The 21,063-nt window shown below is 42.6% G+C and overlaps 1 protein-coding gene across 1 annotated transcript in view; it reads left to right on the forward strand.

The window, feature by feature from the left end:
• Nucleotides 1-21,063, forward strand: part of LOC146798868 (nesprin-2-like) — a 1,144,883-nt gene that overhangs the window by 923,416 nt on the left and 200,404 nt on the right. The window contains exons 91-93 of the mRNA XM_085627789.1: nucleotides 4,140-4,322; nucleotides 5,915-6,058; nucleotides 9,817-10,014. Of these exons, the coding sequence (XP_085483915.1) occupies nucleotides 4,140-4,322; nucleotides 5,915-6,058; nucleotides 9,817-10,014 (525 nt within the window). The remainder of the gene's footprint in view (nucleotides 1-4,139; nucleotides 4,323-5,914; nucleotides 6,059-9,816; nucleotides 10,015-21,063) is intronic.

Here is a 21,063-nt window from a genome sequence, read left to right on the forward strand (position 1 = left end):
AACTGGGGTGGCGTAGTGGGCAAAAGAACGATGGATTTAACCCAGATATTTTGACTGGGGGAGAATGTTTGCATTGTCAGCATTTCGTCCATCATTTGTTTGCTGTAACACTTTTCGCCCTAAGTGGGATGGGTATGCCCAGACGTGGGCCCGTTGCTCACTGTGCCACAGGATTCAAGCTAACCTGCCTGAAGAAGGGTGAAATACCCTGAAACCGGTCCCAGGATGCTTGTTTCTGGTCCAGGGAGGACCTGGCCTGGCTGTTCGGTCTGGACTGTTCCCATGGGGCACAGGGTCAAGACTGATTTGCATATTGCTGGGTCAAAACTGGGGTGGCGTAGTGGGCAAAAGAACAATGGATTTAACCCAGATCTTTTGACTGGGGGAGAATGTTTGCATTGTCAGCATTCCGTCCATCATTTGTTTGCTGTAACACTTTTCGCCCTAAGTGGGATGGGTATGCCCAGACGTGGGTCCCTTGCTCACTGTGCCACTGGATTCAAGCCAGCCTGGCTTTCAAATACCAATCCTGCATTGACACACAGTTTGCTTTTTGTGGTAGGTTCAACCCACTACCAATTCACAGTACACCTTTTTTGGCACCTCAGGTCTTCACCCAGGCAGTGGCAGTGGCTGCAGTGCATCTGTACAAGACAGGAGTCTCCGTATTCCTGTACCTCAATTATTGGCTGCTGAAGAGGGGTTTGCAGTAACTGGTGTAGGAACATCTGATCTATGACATCACCTTTCTTTAAAGTTCTCCATCAACTTGCTGAAGTCACACTTAGAGCCCTCTCAGCCCTCTTATTCATCAGAGTGCAGGTAGATACAGCACCCCTCAGAGGGTTCACTCTTCCCAGATAATTTGGAATAAACAGGTTATGATCCTGATGTTTCATGAAGATCTTTTTCCATCTTTGACAGCCCAATGCTGTCTGAGTGTCCGGACCTTGTGTATTCTGCTCATCATCTACTCAAAATGATATTTAAGGGCCCTCCAGTGGTTCATCTGCTTGCAGCTCATTGAATGTGGAAGCAGATAACCTCAGTCGATGCCTCCCAGTTGACTATGAGTTGTGGCTTCACAAAGTAGTTCTTCAGGACATCTTTGCTGTGTGGCACTGCTCCAGGGGACTTCTTCATGGCTGTAAACAGGCACTGCTCATTGTTCTTTGCTTTGCAGTTTTTGCTCAGGGAGCTCTATGGGACACAGTGTATCTGACATTGGGCTTCCCTCTCTGACGTTCATGCCTGCCTATCACATAGGAAGGTGTTGTATATGGATATGATGCATTTGTCCTTGTGCTCACCTTTTTCACTCAGGGCTGACCTCCTCTTGTAGTCGGGTGAACAGATCTTGTACCTGAACATCCAGAGCCCCACCTTCATGTCTGGAGATTGAGCAGGATAATTTGAGTGCATTCAACTGTGCAGTGAAGAGGGTGAATGCCATTTTGTCGGTGTAGCCCTCTTCCATGAAATCAGTGTATCCTGATTGTTTATTTCATTTTATTTCATGGTGCACCAGGGAGGGCGTCAACCCCTTAAAACACTTCTTTTGAATGTGTTGCTTTTTAACTTTCCTTAGCCCTGAAAGGCTTGGCAGTTGTTACAGTTAAAGGTTATTTCTCATCCCATTCAGCCTTCGTTTACCTGATCAACCCTCATTTATAAATCACTTATAGTTATGAAGTTCCCTAAAAGGTCGACATACATATTTCCTACTTCACCCTTTATACACCTTAGTAGGAATTTAATTTGGTGTGCAACTTCTTGACATTTTCTCTCATCAAAACCCTGAATAGCAGTGCATTGCGGCTGTTGACAATAAAATGCATTATAGAGCTGAAAGTATCGAGTGTTTGCTCTCCATTCACAGTTTTTTTCCAGACAAGTTGGTTTGAAGGACAAAAGCTTAATTCATTCTAAAATTGGTGACCTCATTCCACACAAACAAGACTGTCATGCTGCCTGGTTTTTATTCACCTATTCATCCCACCAATGAAGAAGAAGGTTCACCCATCTGTATCTTCACAGGACTTTAAGATTCTACATAGATATGATCCAAGGATACTGTGTTGACGATCAACTTTTCATTTGATATGTTGGTATGAAAAAGTGCAGGGACATATCCGTTCCAAGCAGATTGTGTTGTACATTAAGATCTGCTATACTCTCGCCAAAAAGGAACCTCTCTGAGTTCATTAGAGCCAATTACACCAAGGCAATGGCTGTTTCTTCAGCATTGTCCAGGGTTTTCCTATTCTAGACATCTGCCTGGTCGCGACTTTGGCTTCCATACACAACTTAACCAGACATTACTGCTTTGATTCCAAAGTCTGTAAGGATGTCCACTTTGCCAGATCTATTCTTCAGGAATTCTTGGTTCAACCATCTCCACAATCTCATTACCAGGGAGACCCTGCTCTGGTATGCATTTAAGAGGTGAGGAATCTGCAGTTAGAAGTATCCATAAAAAAAGACCAAGTTACTTAACTTGATAACAATTCTCCTGGTGGATACTATGTCCACCTGAAGATTCCTCACCCATCCCTTTTACTTCTCTGACCTAGAAATGGTTAAGGGCTGATAATAAAGTACCACACTAGCTCTGATGCAGAGCATGAATTGTCAATGTAGCTGGCTTCATCTCTGTCTCTTTGGGGTGAAGTAAAATGGAAAAGAAGCTGATGATGGTGTTCCAGGGTTATGCTTATATGGCTCGATTCAGGGCGATTCCTGTAATTGAGTCGATCTACACTTGCAGTTGCAAGAGAGCCATTTCAACTTTTCCTGACCCAATCTGGTGCCTTGAAGTGATTCAATCGGTAAAGAACCTGAAAATAGACAGAGTATCAATCAGAAAGCTCTCTACCAAAGGTATGTTACTTGTTTTTAGAGCTTGAATATGTTGGCTCAATCATTCATACATCAACCTTATTCAATCTGTGGTGCATCAACTAAATATTTTCATGAGAAATGTAACTTGTATATTTTACGAAAAGAAATAAAAACCTGGGTATGTACACAATAAATTATTGGTTTTCATGTAGCGTTCAGGTTGTCTTTAGCACCAGTGAGCTCTTTTGTTTTGCTTGTGCTGTAGAAATAAGTAAATAAACATTAAAAGACAAGAGCTTTACATTTGCAAGGCAGCAATGAGTCTAGATTTAAGATTTTAAGATTCTAGTACTTTTCAATGGAAATTTCAAAATGTTCACACAGGTAGAAGACTACTTTTGCATTAACCCTCCCCCCTGCCACTTTGTTGTAAAAATACGAGTGCAACACAGAGTGTTCATAATTCATCTGCACATTTTGTCATGCAGTAATGAAACAAAAGACTTGGGGGCTGATTTCAATGTTTGTCTGAGTTGCCTCCGACCGACACCGTTTCTGTGTGAGAACCGACCGACCATAGGTTGGTGGTTCTGCACACATCATTACAATGCAACCACATATGGTGCGGTCGCAAACTCCCATTTCTCTATGAGACTTTATGTAAAACACTGCACCGTTTGGCTGGCACATCATGGTGCCTGCCACACAGTGGAAAGATTTTCAGGGGGGCACCTTAGGTGATCCCAGGGCCACAAGCAGACACAGCAGAGGGGTGGGGGCCCTGCTAGGGGCCCCCAAAGACACTTTCCGATAGTAGTTCCATGTCAGAAATACCAACATGGAACTGCTGTCAGTGCCATCATAATCCTGACGGCGGTAACTAAATTCCGACTGGCCGACGGACTCCTTGAGCCCCTCAGAACCAAGTCTTATTTCCCGGCCGGTTTGGACTCCGACCACTGTAATTGAATATGGTGGTTGGAGTTCAAACCTATGATGTCGGCCTGAAAACCTCCAACCAGCGGTCAGAGGCTTTCCGACCGACATCGAAATCAGCCCATATATGGAAAAATTATGCCCCCTATACTATGGAGTCACCTCACCAGCACCTTTAAATATACATAATATATCAGAGACTTAAATGCATTTTTAACAGAAATATATGTACAAAATGTACATTAGTATTTTTTTATGAGAGGGATCTCTTAAGGTTTGAAATAAAGTGTCATGAACGCATGGTCATTGGAGTTCAAATCAGCTCAAGCAACTCTCAGTGCATTTCCTCTTTTTTCTTCCAGGTGATCCTTGACCACCTCAAGTCCATGAAAAATACAATTGCAGAGGTCGAAAGCTGCAAGCACATTTTGGTTCTGCCTGAGGCAGGTGTGCAGCCCCTATCTGTATACAAACGCACAACTAAATTATTCAAAGTCATCGAAGAGTTAGAAAAAGTGACCAATCGGAAAAACGAACTACTAGAGGTATGTTTCAGTTACTGAACAGTAATCCTTTTATTCTGGCTGTTCTTCCTTGTTTTAGTCATAAAGTGATATCATGACCGGGGCGGAGGGGGAAGGTTTTAATTACCCTGAATCTATTCATGCTCATTCTAGCCAATATGTCAATTTGTCTTTACTGAAATGATAAAGTGGACTCCGATCCAACTTGTGAAATATAGTCATGCTTACAGTGAAAATGACAATTGACCATTATTAAACCTGGTGCCGTAGTACACATTGCAAACATAACGAGATAGTGGACGGAGCGCTGAAACATTTCAGACACTCACGTCCAGTCACAAATCTGAGTTGAATCCATTATCGTTCTTTAGCTCACTTCGCCACCCCAGTTCAGGCCCAGCCATATGCAAATCAGTCTTGACCCTGTGCCTCATGGGAACAGTCCAAACCGAACTGCCAAGCAATGTCTTCCTTGGACCGGAAACAAGCATCCTGGGACCGGTATCGGGGCACTACCCCTCATCAGCCCGGCTAGCTTGAATCCATAAGGCACAGGGTCAAGGCTGATTTGAATATGGCTGGGTCCAAACTGGGGTGGCGTCGTGAGCAAAAGAACGATGGATTAAACTCAGATCTTTGTAACTGAGGGTGAATGTTTGTATTGTTCAGCATTCCATCCATCAATGATTCCTTTTGCATTACACATTGCAGCACATTTTCCTTGTTTCCGCCTGGCGCATCTTTCAAAAGGTGTGCCATGCGCAAACAAAGGCCCCTGCGAAGTTGTGCAGCGTTGGGAGCAGTACATTCAGGTGAAATATGGATCAGCTTTGAAGCATCCGCTCCATGTTTCACTGTGCAGGTGGCAACCCGCCTGCGCTTTTAAGAGGGATGAAAGATCACTTTGCAGGCAGGTGCGCTGAGTGGCTGCAAGGGATGTCTAGGGGGTCCATAGGACTCCTTTTGCCCCTTCAGAGGGCTGCTCTAAGGGGATGCACTGACAGTGCACCACCGTTTAGGTGGCACACTAACAGTGCGCCTCCTGACAGCTTTTTTGCCTCTGTGCCTGCATCTGTAATACTGCGCGGGCGCAAAGGCAAAGAGATGCCCCCATGCAAATGAGGGGACGCCCTCAGATGATAGCGCTGGCGCTATATGTGTGCCTGCGCTATCTATATTATAGAAGGGGCCACACAAGTGTTTGCGGTCATATCTGTATTACCAAAGTGCCCCAGAGGCGCACAAAGCAAATGCAAATGCCGGTTGTGCCCTCGGGGAACTTTGTATAATACGGCCCTTGATGTTTTTTCTGTGCTCTGGACTGTGGTCACTGAAAAGGAGGCTAAGGTATTGCCTATTCATAAGGCATTAATATACTATAAGGCATATAAATATTTTAGTGTGTGTGATACTATCCTTTATGTAACATGTGGTCCTGACATAGTATTGCATGGGTGTAGCTATTGCTTCATGCACCAAGTTTAAGCAGTAGTTAGCAAATGAAAGCGGAGAGCTCGGTCATAACTTAATCTGTAATTTTTAATATGCTTTTCTGTTTTCCTTCTGTTGTTAAAGTTACAAACTTGGTGATTAGTGATATGTTCTCGTTTCAGCCACTAGTAAAAGAAATATCTGACCTTGATCAGGAAATTGAAAAGTTGAAGCAGGCCTCAAAGAATGTTGCTGTCGAAATGTCCATTGGTACAATTCACCAACCAGAACGTGAAATGGCTTCTCCCCTTGCTGGCTATGCACAGGTACCTTGTTTTGTCTGTGTTGTGTGGGCTGTTATTCCTTGATGATAGATTACAATCACAGCTAAATTATTTGTTGAAACAAACTGAATGGTCATTAGTTCTTAGGTCTAACCTTTGCCTCTCGGTTATGTCTTATTCGCTCATACATACATAGTGTGTACATACACTGCATGCATACATTTGCGTGTATGCAATCTGATAAAAGAACTTTAGTGAGATAGAGGTAGCAAGAATGTTACAACAGAAAATCCCTGACAGAAAGGCACTAGATTATTAAAAACAATGGAAAGGTGAATATGGAGATGATATGTAGTGAGGATATTGTAAGCACTGAACAACACAGACAAACAACATTGTTTTTAATCTTTATGTGGGAAGAAGAAAGATGCCGTCACATAAACACATACCAGACACCTCAGACAATAATTAAACAAACCGGATTAAAAGGGAATGTAAACTAAAAACACCGGAGAGAAGCAAAAGACAAACAGATTTCTGCCGTCTGTATCGCCAAGAGGAGTACAAACGCGTAATAGGTGCAAATACAGGGTGAGACCTTTGACAAATGTGTGACTACAAGGCTCCCCTCGTTGACTCCTCCATATTTTTTCAATATCTCATAGTAAGGGACCTCATGAATATTAAATGATAAGTGAATCTTTACTCCCATCAGAGAATTTACACTGGTACTGTATGTATGAGTGCTGGAGGTGTATGTACACAGACAGGGATTCATTTTAGGGAAAGTAGGAGTCCTCTCTGGGCCACAAAGAGCACTCAAATATGTCGAATTAAGTGGATGTAAGACTCATAATAGTGTCTTACACAGACAGTATTCTCATTTTAACCCTCTCCTCACCACCCACCTAATAAATTGGAATATCCATAGGGGAGGTGAGCGGGATTTTTAATCCTCATCTGGATCCTTTACCTCTTCCCTGCAAGTACCCTTGACACATCCAAGGGCCCGCACGGTATTAAGAAATTCTTTTGCGAGCGCAGTGTGACAGATGATGAAGCATGACACTCAGGGGAGTGTGTGAGTACATCCCTTATATCTTTATTATTTTTCCCAAGGCCCTTTAATTTGACAGTAGGGACACAAAAGAATCCTGAAGAAAAGGTGAACCATCACGCATCAAAAATACAGAGGATTTCCATTTAAAATAAAGAAGGAATGGTGCACCCACAGAGAAAGTCAGTGAATCTTCAAGTATGTTATAAGAAAAAATCTTCTTTTATGTAATTCCACTTTTAAAATCTATACGATCCATCAATCAAAACATGCAGCCAACACGTTTTGTTCAATATAGATTGAACTTCATCAGGGTTTGATACCCAGATCTGTATTGTAGCGCTCCGTCTGTGTCCCGCCATGGATCCGGGTATCGTTTGAGGGATATCAGTACACCCTTCTTTTCATTGGATTCTACTCTTGGATCCTGCACAACTGGGCATAAGATATTATAAATACTTGAAGGATGGAAAGCTATGCATGGCCTATTACACACCACTGATACCAGTTCAAGGAGTGAAAATCAATACAGAACAAATCAACGAGCCCTGATGAGTTCAATGTAAATTGAATGAAACGCGTTCGCTATATGTTTTAGTTGCTGGACCGTATAGATTTTAAAAGTTAAATTAAATAAAAGAAGAAGTTTCTAACAACATACTTGATGATTCATTGACTTTCTCTGTGGGTGCACCAATCCATCTTTATTTTGATCTATACATTGCTCTGCAGTAATATCACACTACGGCTGATATTGGAGATGAAGTGAACCATATCATTACCATCTAGAGCTGAATGTTAGGTGCGGTATAGAGCTCCACTGTTAATGTGTGCAGAGGATTTCCATTTAACCTTATATGGGACACGTTTGCTTGATGTGATATTGATATTCAGTTGGGAAAATGCAAATGCCGATAGCTCAATTCTGTCTCTCATTCCCTCTGCCTTTCTCATTATAAGGGTTGGTTGTGCATTGTCTGTATTATAGATTCATGTCCTTCACCAGCGACATATTTTGCAAAGTGTGATTGCATCAGACATTTCAAGTAATAGTTTTCATAGGGGAGCAAAATATAAGTTTTAGCATGTTGCTATTCTATCATTATCACATTAATATTTTTGGGGGGATATTCTGCATTAAATAATCTATAAATAGTCATTAATTACAAACACAGGTTCTTAGCATAAGGGAAGAGGGCCCACTGTCAAATGGATACTGAACTGTTGCAAGTCTGAATGTTTGCCACCTGTTTACATATGTGAAGGCTACTTAACTTAGTTTGCCTACATAGGAAGTACATAGTAGGTACTCTATAACACATTGTTATTAAAACCAAAGTGGATTGTTGATACCAAGGTTGGCCTCCACACGTTGGGGCTATTGTTTGTTGTCTGCTGCTTAAATTTACAGGACTGATGTTCACGTCCTTGCTGATGGTGAGGGAGCCATTAGAGTATCATCTTAACTCAAGAGCTCTGTCTTTATCAGCAGTAAAACCAAAGTTGACGAAAGTTCACAGTCCACTCTTCCACAGGGTGGGTAGCATTATCCTTATTCCCTCTGAAACAAAGCGATCAGAAGCAACAAGTCAATTTACAGTGATGAAGGAAAATTGCCTTTCTTTCAGAAATATGTGGCAGATACAACCAGTAAGAAACTTTAACATTTTCTTTTTATTTTTAGCACATTTCTTATTATGGGCAATATAATGGAGGTATGGGGCCCGATTCACAAAGGTCAAATGAGATGAAAGTCTAACTTTACGACTTTCGGTATTCACAAAGGGCATTTACTACTCGTAAATGCACTTTGTCAATACGAAAAGTTGAACTTTACGATTTTTGGTACTCACAAAGGGCATTTACGAGTAGTAAATGCCCTTTGTGAATACCGAAGGTCGTAAAGTTAGACTTTCGTCTCATTTTACCATTGTTTTACCTTTGTGATTTTACCATGATGTCTAAAATAGATGGGCAGCAGTAAATATTCTTGAAGAGTGCTCTATCAAGATAATATGTCCTTTGAGACTGTGGTCATGCAGTATTGGTGAACTCCACCACTCGGAATAAATGGAATACCATGAGATTTCTAAAGGATATGCTTTAGAAATTTTGGAATTCCTATAATGTATAGTTGTACTCTTTGAAAGACAAGTACTTTGCCCAGCAGTGGAATATAGGGAAGTTTGAAACATGCTGCAAATAAATATGATCTTCTTTCATTTTGGCTATTTTGTGTTTTAATATAACTTACAGAAATAAATTGCGTTAATAGTGGCATGCCTTTCACGCAAACTAACATTGGTATTGACATGAACAACATTTTCTCTGTGTGTAATCAAAATAGATGGAAGGTATGGAGACCGCTTTGGTAGTTTTACATTCAAAAGTACAATTTGCACTTTTCATTCTCGTTCTGCATTTACTTGAAACCCAAATTAAATGAATACAGATATCTTTGTGGTCTGACATGATTTGTAAAGTACATTTTTCTTGTGCTTTGTGGCATTGTGAATTTAATCCGAATAATACATTTCTTGTTTAATAAATGAGTTACTTGCTATGTGTTATGTCTGTCTCATTTCGAAAAATCATTTGTAAATTCCAGGATATAAGGCCCGATGGCTTACAAATGTTTATACCATGACAAAACTACAATTGCATAGTTCTCTTATTCAAACAAATGTGTTGTTTTAAGCGGACACAATATGAAGGGAAATCAATTATGTGTTGAATCCCATAGGGAAAGAGTGATGATCTGAGAGACCAAATAACCAAACTCAGCAAGAGGAAAGAAGATGTGCTGCAGAGCATGCAGATCTCAATCACAGAGCTGCTCAAACCGCTGCAGGAAGAGGAGCCAGAAGAGGGCATTGATGTAACAATGCATCCAGCACCAGAGGAAACCAGCTCAGCCCTTAAGGATGTGCCACAGACACAGGTAAGAGTGGAGCTGTTGTGATACTTTTCTGTGTCATTGTCAACATAAAACAAAGAAACGGAGTGCATCAATACAGTGTCATATCATGTTGTGAATACAAATGTCCTCAGCATTATACAATATGTACAATAATATAGCACCTTGGCCTCTGTTCAATTATTACCCCACAGCCTCTCAATATATTGTCCTGTGGGGGGGCTCTTAATATTCAGTAATATTGGTCATAGAAATGGAACAAAAGCTTGTCAAATTCCGAGTCGACTAACCGAACCAGAATCATGTGAAATTAATTCCAGATTTCTTTGAGCGCAGTAGCACGTCGTAATAAATTCATGCAAACCTTTTTCCACTGTCACACATCTTTGAATCAGTTCTTGTGGAATTATCATGGTCATCTATCAATCATCCATCTAAAAACAATCAATGTCATATTAAAAAAAATACTGTTGAATCTTAGAAACCCCAGGAAGGAGAACACCCAATGGAAAAGTAGCAGGGGATGGCAATATTGCCAACCCTACAAAAACAATAGGTGCTAATTCTTGATACCAAAAAATTCTGTACTTTCTGGTAAACCCATACCAAATGCATTAACCGAGACTTGCCACAAAGCATTAAGACATTTCTGACACCACTGTTAAATCTGGTTCTTCTCCACAGTTGTGTAATACAATCAGGGCCATATTTATATGGCCAGTTGTGTTACACTTACACCTCGCAACATAGTGCGTGAGCGACGCAGCTCAAAAATTAGATTCATGAAGCCACGCAAGGCCGCTTTGTCTGGCCCTGATTGCCTTTATAAATCTAGAGTTACGCAATGCAGCGCAAATCATTGAGCTGCGTTAATCTGCCCCGGGAAGGCATTCTTTAGACGTTGCGTGGATGTTCCCACGCAGCTCCCATGGTTTTTGATGCATTATCAGATTTATCAAAGTTGGTAGACCTGGGAGTGCACCAAAAAGATTACACCTTCACAGGTGAGGCACAACGGGAAGACATATCTTTATTTCTCCTCATTGCTTCCTCTTTCTATTTCTATTGCATTCTACAGCACAAATTGAAAGAGGAAAATACCTCGGGATTGTTTTTGTGCAGGAAGGTGCCCTTTCCTGTGCAAAATAATCCTGCATGCAACAAAGGCACCCTTGCACTATGTGCAAGGGTGTCTGCGTAGGTGCTAGGCATCCAAAACGCTGCCAACACAGGGTCAACGGCAGGATTGTCTCTGCCCTTTTCCTGTACCCAGTGCAGTAAGGTGACTTGCTGAGCTGCGTTGTGTTACTTTCCCATAAATATGGGCCTCAGTGTATGCTTATGTCACAAATTCAGGGAAATAACTTGATGAGCTGAAACACAAGGTTACCAGTGATGCCTTGCCCTATGTCTTGTAGCTACCTATTGCTTATTTATTTTTCTTCTAAGAGATCAATCCCTGTTTCTAACGCCCCTAAAGTCGGGGCACTGCACATAAAATACCATCTGTTCAGTTAGGAAAGTCATTACCTCGGAAAGTTTAAAGTCATTACCTAGCTGAACAGGAAAATTCAACAGAGAAGACCACAGCAAAACCGAAGTAAAAGTACACTCCAGTACACTTTAATGCACTCCATATTGGGGCATGCCTTTTTTGCATGAAAAAAGCTGAAAATGTATTATTTTCTTTTAACCCCTCAGTTGCCAGACCTTTTCCCTCTCATGTGCCAAGCCTTTTTTTGGCTATTTGGGGTAGTGCGCGCTGAGGCCCCTGTAAATTTTTGACCACATAAGGTATCCACACCAAACTTGCGTCATTTTCTTCCAACATCATGGGGATTCTAAAGGTACTCAGGGTTTGTGGATTCCCCTGGAGGGGTCACAGAAATGAGCCAAAATACAGCAAAATGTTGTTTTTTCGGGGAAAAACGGGCTGCAAATGAAAGCGTCTGGATTTTTCCCTGCAAATGTTATCAAAAAAGGGTTTGTGGGGCTGAAATAACCATTTTCCCAGCTTTTAGGGGATACCAGACTTTTATCAGAAATCCAAAATGTTTACACAGTTTTGGCATTTTTCTGGGACATAGCCTATTTTTGCTATTTTTTGTGCTTTCAACCTCCTTCCAGTTAATGGTAGAAATGGGTACAAAAGCAATAATGGATCCTGGAAAGCTATACATTTTAGAGAAGTAGACAAAATTCTGAATTCAACAAGGGGTCATTTGTGTAGATCCGTCAAGGTTTCTTTATAGAAACTAACAGTTAAATATAGGATAAATTGAAAATTAGTTGAAAAAAACAGCCTTTTGTGTCAACGTTTTCACCTGTAACTTCTTCTAATTATGACATCTCTTTGAAAGCAATATACCGTTACATCCGCTAGACATTACTGGTTGTGGGGATATATAGGACTTGTAGGTTCACCAAGAACCCGACGAACCCAGAGCCAAAAACTGAGCAGCAACTTGCAATGGTTTTTTATTATGTACCGGGTATATAGTAATTATTCTGTAAAAATGTGTACATGGAAAAATCGGTATATAAGACACCTATGTATTTCTGAAATGGGAACAAAATATAGAGTATAGAAACAGTAGATATTTGCACATTTCCGAAATTGGGAATACTCATACTAGCATGAGAATTATCAGTCATTTTTTAAAATGACTTCTTTTTCACACAATGTCTTTCATTTGGAAGGCAGAAATGCATCGAAAGTCAATAGGCAATAACAGTTCCTTTACAAATGTGAATTACCCTAAGTCTCCAGACAAAAATGGTACCTCACTTGTGTGGGTAGGCATAGTGTCTACGACAGGAAATTGCTCAAAACCCAACGTGAACACACCACATTTTCACAATGAAAAATTACCCTTTTTTAGCAAAGTGCCTTGATGTAGTTTTTTAACCCTAGCTCTGCCGGCACCTAGGGAAACCTAGCAAACCTATACATTTTTTAAAACTAGACACCGAGGAGAATCCAGGATGGGGTGACTTGACTGCCTCTAACCAGGTTCTATTATCCAGAATCCCTTGCAAACCTAAACTTTTGTAAAAAAAAACCCAACATTTTCCTCACATTTCTGTGGTGTAAAGTTCTGGAATTTGTGTGGCTCCACAAATTCCCACCCACCCCGCATTCCCCAAAGTCTTCTGAGAAATATGGTACCTCACTTGTGTGGGTCGGCATGGTGCCCGCGACAGGAAACGGTGCAAAACGCAACTTGGAAACACCTCAATTTCGCAGTGAAAAATGACCCTTGTTTGGCAAAGTGCCTAGCTGTAGTTTTTTAACCATAGCTCTGCCGTCACCTAGGGAAACCTAGCAAACCTATACATTTTTGAAAACTAGACACCCAGGGGAATCCAGGATGGGGTGACTTGACTGCCTCCCACCAGGTTATGTTACCCAGAATCCCTTGCAAAGCAAAAAAAATTCCAAACAAAACACATTTTCCCCACATTTCTGTGGTGGAAAGATGTGGAATCTGCGTGAATCCACAAATTTTCACCCACCCCGCGTTCCCCAAAGTCTTCCGAGAAAAATGGTACCTCACTTGTGTGGGTTGGCCTAGTGCCCACGACAGGAAACGGTGCAAAACGCAACTTGGACACACCTCAATTTCGCAGTGAAAAATGACCCTTTTTTGGCAAAGTGCCTAGCTGTAGTTTTTGAACCATAGCTCTGCCGTCACCTAGGGAAACCTAGCAAACCTATACATTTTTGAAAACTAGACACCCAGGGGAATCCAGGATGGGGTGACTTGACTGCCTCCCACCAGGTTATGTTACCCAGAATCCCTTGCAAAGCAAAGAAAAATTCCAAACAAAACACATTTTCCCCACATTTCTGTGATGGAAAGTTGTGCAATCTGCGTGAATCCACAAATTTCCACCCACACCGCGTTCCCCAAAGTCTTCCGAGAAAAATGGTACCTCACTTGTGTGGGTTGGCCTAGTGCCCACGACAGGAAATGGCACAAAACGTAACATGGAAACACCTCAATTTCGCAGTGAAAAATGACCCTTTTTTGGCAAAGTGTCTAGCTGTAGTTTTTGAACCATAGCTCTGCCGGCACCTAGGGAAACCTAGCAAACCTATACATTTTTTTAAATTAGACACCCAGGGGAATCCAGGATTGGGTGACTTGACTGCCTCCCACCAGGTTCTGTTACCCAGAATCCCTTGCAAACCTAAAAAATTGCCCAAAAAAACACATTTTCACCACATTTCTGTGGTGGAATGTTCTAGAATCTGCGTGGATCCACAAATTTCCACCCACCCCGTGTTCCCCAAAGCCTTCCGAGAAAAATGGTACCTCACTTGTGCGGGTCGGCCTAGTGCCCGCAACAGGAAACGGCGCAAAACGCAACGTGGACACACCTCAATTTTGCAGTGAAAAATGACCCTTTTTTGGCAAAGTGCCTAGCTGAAGTTTTTTAACCATAGCTCTCCCGGCACCTAGGGAAACCTAGCAAACCTATAAATTTTTGAAAACTAGACACCCAGGGGAATCCAGTATGGGGTGAGATGACTGCCTCCCACCAGGTTCTGTTACCCAGAATCCCTTGCAAACCTAAACAATTGCCAAAAAAACACATTTTCCCCACATTTCTGTTAAGGAAAGTTCTGGAATCTGCGTGGATCCACAAATTTCCACCCACACCGTGTTCCCCAAAGTCTTCCGAGAAAAATGGTACCTCACTTGTGTGGGCCGGCCTAGTGCCCGCGACAGGAAACGGCACAAAACGCAACGTGGACACACCTCAATTTCGCTGTTAAAAATGACCCTTTTTTAGCAAAGTGCCTAGCTGTAGTTTTTTAACCCTAGCTCTGCCAGCACGTAGGGAAACCTACCAAACCCACACATTTCTGAAAACTGGATACCCGGGGGATTCCAGGGAGGTATGGCTTGCATGGATCCCCTAACGTTTCCTTACAATTTGGAAGCAAGCTTCTGTTCTTCCACTCTTGAAGAAGCAGAATCTGGATCCAGAGGACCCCAACAACTATAGGCCAATTTCGCGGCTCCCCTTTCCTGATAAAATTCTGGAAAAGGAGATGAACATCCAACTTAGTGCATTTCTTCATTGTAATAACTTGTTGGACCCATCACAATATGGGTTCAGGGCAGATCATAGTACTGAGTTGGCTCTGTTGAAATCCACTGAGGAAGTCAGAGAGGCTGTTGATGGAGGAGGTAGCGCAGTACTAATTTTATTAGACCTATCTGCGGCCTTTGACACGGTACATCGCAAATTACTGATGGACCAGTTGTCTGAGATTGGGGTCAAAGGCCCAGCTTGGAAACTCTTACAATCTTTCCTAGTTGACAGATCTGAAACGGTGGATCTGGATGGTTATTCTTCTAGACTATTTACTCTCCCCTGTGGGGTGCCACAGGGCTCTTCTCTTAGCCCAACTCTTTTTAATATATATGTGGCACCACTGGCAGGAGTTAGCAGATCATTTGGCTTCCAGCTCACCTCATATGCTGACGACACACAAATAGTGTTGTCACTGACCAGGGGAGATGAGAAAGAAATTGGGGATCGTTTCCACGAATGCATGAGTGCTATATTTCGTTGGATGTCCTCCAATTGCCTAAAGCTCAATTCCAACAAGACTGAGGTCGTGAAGTTTGGGAATAATCCACTGGTATGGACACCGGATTGGTGGCCGGAAGACCTGGGATCATGCCCTGTACCCACTAGGAAGGCCAAAAACCTTGAGGTATCAGTGGATAATACACTCACTATGGGTGATCAAGTAAGCTTGGTGACGTCTGCTTGCTTTATGATTCTTAGAATCATTAGGAAAATGAAAACCTTCTTGACTGATAGCAATCTCAAGACAGTAGTCATGGCCCTGATAACGTTGCGATTGGACTATTGTAATAGCCTGTATTTGAACATACAAAAACACCATATGTGCAGGCTTCAATTAGTCCAAAATGCTGCAGCCAGACTGCTCTCTGGAATACCCAAATTTGCTTCTGTGAAAGAAGAGCTTAGGAAATTGCATTGGCACCCGATAAAACAAAGAGTTCGCTTTAAGGCACTCTGTATTGTTTTCAAGGTTATTAATGGCATCGGTCCTGAATCTCTTAAACAAAAGTTCCACTGGTATGCACTGGGTAGAGCGTTACGCTCTGCCAGTGCTAAACTAGTGCAAGTCCCCAAGGCAAAAAAAGCAAACTGGGGAGGCAGGCGCTTTACCCTTTGTGCCTCTCGAGCTTGGAATGAGCTTCCCCTCTCTCTCAAGTCTGCCCCGGATCTTTTGTCTTTTCGTAGGGGCCTGAAGACATGGCTCTTCCTGCAATAGCACTCTTTCGACTTCCCAGGTAACCAGTACTTAGCGCCAAGACACCCAAGGGTAATCGCGCGCTCTATAAGTGCAATTAACATAACATAACCCACAATCCCATGTAAACATCAAATTTAGCTGAAAAACATCACTTTTTTTCGCACATTTTATTGTGGGAAAGTTGTGGTATCACCGGGCTGACACAAATTTCCTACCACCCAGCGTTGACCCAGGTCTCCCGATAAAAACGGTGCCTCACTCGTGTGGGAGGCCCAAATACCCGCGAGCAAGGGCCCAAAACGTATTGAGGTGACATCAAAATTGCCTATCTCCAAACAACCTGGTTTTGCAAAGGGGGTCACTTATTTTTGGGCCCGGTGCTGGGCGGCCACCAAGGGAAACCTACCAAACCCACACATTTCTGAAAACTACACACCCGGGGGATTCCAGGGAGGTATGACTTGCGTGGATCCCCCAACATTTCCTTACCTAGAATGCCCTGCAAACCTCAAATTTAGCTGAAAAAATCATCTTTTTCACACATTTTTGTGAGGGAAAGTTGTGGCATCACCGGGCAGACACAAATTTCCTACCACCCAGCGTTCCCCCCGGTCTCCTGATAAAAACGGTGCCTCACTCGTGTGGGAGGCCCAAGTACCCACGACAGGCAAGGGCCCAAAACGTATTGAGGCAACATCAAAATTGTCGATCTCAAAACGACCTGGTTTTGCAAGGGGGGTCCCCTAGGTATTTGGCCCGTTGCTTGGCGGCCACTTAGGGAAACCTACTAAACCCACACATTTCTGAAAACTAGATACCCGGGGGATTCCAGGGAGGTATGGCTTGCATGGATCCCCCAACGTTTCCTTACCCAGAATGCCCTGCAAACCTTAAATTTAGCTGAAAAAATCACCTTTTTCACACATTTTTGTGTGGGAAAGTTGTGGCATCACCAGGCTGACACAAATTTCCTACCACCCAGCGTTCCCCCAGGTCTCCCGATAAAAACGGTGCCTCACACACTAAATGTTTCCAAAATTAACTGGGGGGAGCAAAGGCCCTTGCCCAAGGGGCCGCTCCCCCCTCCCTGGTGTCTAGTGGGAAGATCCCGGCTTGGGGATCGCCCTCCTGTGGCGATCCCCAAGCAGGGATCCACTGGGGTACCATTGGAAAGGGGAGATTCTCCCCTTTCCAACGATACCTCTCCCGTCTTTCTACGTGCTCAGGGGGCTGAGATAGCCCCCTGAGCACGTAGAAAGGGAAACTGAAATGAGCCTCTTGGCTCATTTCAGTTTCGGTTTCATTGAAATGACGTCAGCGCGCTGTGTGCGCCGATCGTCATTTCAGGGAAACCACGGGGGTCCTCGGGAGCTGGGGAAGCTCTTCCCCAGCTCCCGAGGCTATTTTGGTTTAATGGGAATCCCTCTGGTGCCCGCACCAGAGGGATTTCCCAGGGGATGCCTCATGACAAGCTGGACTCGTCATGGGCACACGAGAACTGTGTGCCATGACGAGTCCAGCTCGTCATGGGCATTCAAGGGGTTAAGTAGACAAGTTAGTGTGCAGCTCTCTTGCACGTACTCCTAACAACCTTCACCTAGCTTTGCCTATACACACTCTGAAGCACCCCACCCAGGTAAAATATCTTCCAGTAATGCACAGGATCCCTTTTTTATGCGTTTCAGGGGCACTTCTGCCCTACACTAAACATATTGTCTAACAATCGTTTCAGGGTATCTTTAAGCACAGGGACACTTGTAAGAACTTCTGCTGATAATTATCACTTAAGAACATGTTGAGCTGGGGGTGCTGGTGTACATTGTGATTTTGTTCAGTAATTCTTTGACACCAGTTGACTATCATCGGCTAGTTTATTTCTCATTACATAGTCATTGTCTATATCCTAAAATGCGAAAACCACTCAAGCGGGTTACATGTAATGCCCTCTATGGCTTCCGTTTTTAAATAAGGAATAATCTCCCTTTCCTAGCTCAAAGAGCTCAATAAATTAAGAGAAATGTGAGCCCTTATTCACCTGACTTCCTGTGCTCCACCCATCTCCTGATGCACACTTAGTTTGATTATCCTTCAGAGTACGTTGCCAAGGTACAATGGGGCTTCTCTCCTACATGGTCAGTATGTCAGTTACAAGTGATTATTATCTACTGCATTGTTCAAGCTAATGTAGTCTATATTTCCTGGTGTAATTCTTCAGTTAAGTGGTTTTCCACATACACTTGCTATACCCAGAAAATCTATATAACTTTGGCTGCCAAGAGCTTTAGTTTTGAAGTGGGTATATGGGAGAGTGTAGATGAGGGCTTCATGCAGTGACAGAAGGCAAAAGTCATCCATCATCCTTGCCATACTGTCCTTTCATTTGTCATTGATGTTTCAGTGCATGGCAGTTGTTATTGGTGTATCGCTGTTGCTCTTTCTTTGAAAGAGTTATTGGTAGTGTGCATACACACCTCTGTCTGGGATGCCCACCACCTGCAGGAACTTCTGAGGCTGGGCCAAATATTGCCATCCAGTGAGGAAGGTGCTTAGACAGTCAATGAACAAAGAACGTGCATTCCTAATTGTGGTGTGAATACCCGCTTGGTGTGCACCCTACATGTGTTACTCATGCTCGGTACTGGTGGTCTTTTCATGCTCGGCTTATGTGTCTTTCTCTTCTATTTTCCACCCCTGCCAACCGTTGCCATGCACGTTGCCAGCCTGTTGCCAGCATCCTGATAAATGAGAGAGTGTTATTAATGGCTTCTGTAACCCACTAGTCCCTCTGCTGGTTACAGAAGGTTAACAGGAGGTCCTACCTGTATTTAAGGCACTGTACCTCCATCTTGGTTGGTTTGTGTAGCTCTCAATAAAAGCAGCAAACAGCAGCATGTTTTACTGCTCTGTAATCTCTGCACTTTGAAGTGGTTAGGGAAGGTGGTAAATGGTGGTAAAGAAAGTCGAGAAATTGATTGGGAACGGAGAAATAAATGCACAGAAATATAAAAGAGCACAAAGAGAAAGGGAACACAGACAACAGGCTCAGAAACACTCGCACCAAGAGATCGACAGGGCAGACAGACAGACGAAACCCAGACACGAGGAACGAAGAGGGACCACAAACATACACGGGTCAAACCAATGAAGGTTGCACAGAGAGGATTGGACATGATAATAAATCCTGAAATAACTTCTCGAGTCAGATGAAGCAGGATGCTTGGGTTGAAGCTCGAATTCCAAAAGCTAGTGCTGAATTGAAATATCGCAGGGTTAAGGAATGCATTGAGAGATGGACTTCATTTAAATTGCATTTGCCTTTTTGGAAGCCCAATAAGGATTACCACAGCATGGTCTTTTCCCCGGGGATTCGGCCCTCATAATTCGTTCATTAAAGAATTGTAGACCTTTTAAGCGACTTAACCACGTACATTCTATGAAAGACGTTTCCCATGGGTGTCTCAGAATTGTGTATGTTATTCCTATTAACTGTAAGGGTTACTTACAAACCTGGATCACTCTCTGGACAATTTTGGGTGATATTTATGACTGCTGCAGGGGGTTTTCATTCAGGATGACACTTTTCCCCTGCAAGAGTTTTTCTACGGCTCTATACACTTGAAATATGGCAGGGTATGTAAATCTTGCACTGTGACAAAATCCTTTAGTTAGTAGAAGTCCATTTGACTATGAATTATACCTCTAGCACAGGTGTCTCCAACGAGCAGCTTGTGAGCTACCTCTGAGTAGCTCTTCTGTATGCAGTCCAGCCTACAATTATACAAGCTTTTTCTTGGTTGAATTATTGTATACATTCCAAAATACAAAAACTATTTCTTTGAGATGAAAATGTGTGTATTTTCAGAACTCATAAACTGATAGGAGAAAAATGGTTGACTTTCAAAAACTATTTATAGCTATTTGAGTTGGAGAGATTACTCATATTATGACCTTCGTGCCAGGAGGATTGCAGCTATGCTTTTATATATTACCCATGTAAGGGTATTCCAAATCGATAATGGCTTTTTACTATATTGCTTGCGACCCTGCCTAATGCACCAATGTGATCACTGCTGATAATCTTGGATGCGGTGATCACTATACATCACTAATATCAGTAGCTCGGGGTGATTTTCACTGAAGTTAAGTAGCTCCTATTACAGAAAAGGTTGGAGAACCCGGCTCTAGCATGTGCTCCCAACAAATTCTGATTAACTTGATCTTTAGCCACATTTGGAAATAGGCTTTGGTGGCATTTGTGGTCTTTTACATTAGATTAGAAAGAAATCTTCACCCACTAGTGATACTAATGTTTTGTAATCTGACTCGACTTCATTGTTTTCAAGGAAATGCTCCTGTACTATCTAGTATTATGTCCGATGTTACGTGCAAAGGTAAAGATTCTGATGGGTTAAGTGTCCTCATCCCTATGGCAATCTGCAATTGTTTTCTCCAGAAAACACTATGAAGCAGAAGTGTGAATCCTATCCCTTTCTCTGCATTGCACTACACCACATCACCTTCCATTCACAGACACTTCTCTCAGTGAAATATGTCCAGCAAAATTCATATTTTGGCAAGTGGTGTGCAGATCACAAAAGGCTATGCTCAAAGTAAATTAAGGTAACAAAGGACAGGGAGCCCTGGGTTGGGGTTCACCAGGCATGTTTGAAGCATAAGGATATGATAATTTTCCAACAGGGGACTCACAGTACAAAATCTTAGATACATCAAGCAGAGGAAATTGCAGAAAATGACTGGTCATTCTT

Source organism: Triturus cristatus, chromosome 9 (genome assembly GCF_964204655.1).
Source record: "Triturus cristatus chromosome 9, aTriCri1.1, whole genome shotgun sequence".
Classification (NCBI taxonomy): domain Eukaryota; kingdom Metazoa; phylum Chordata; class Amphibia; order Caudata; family Salamandridae; genus Triturus; species Triturus cristatus.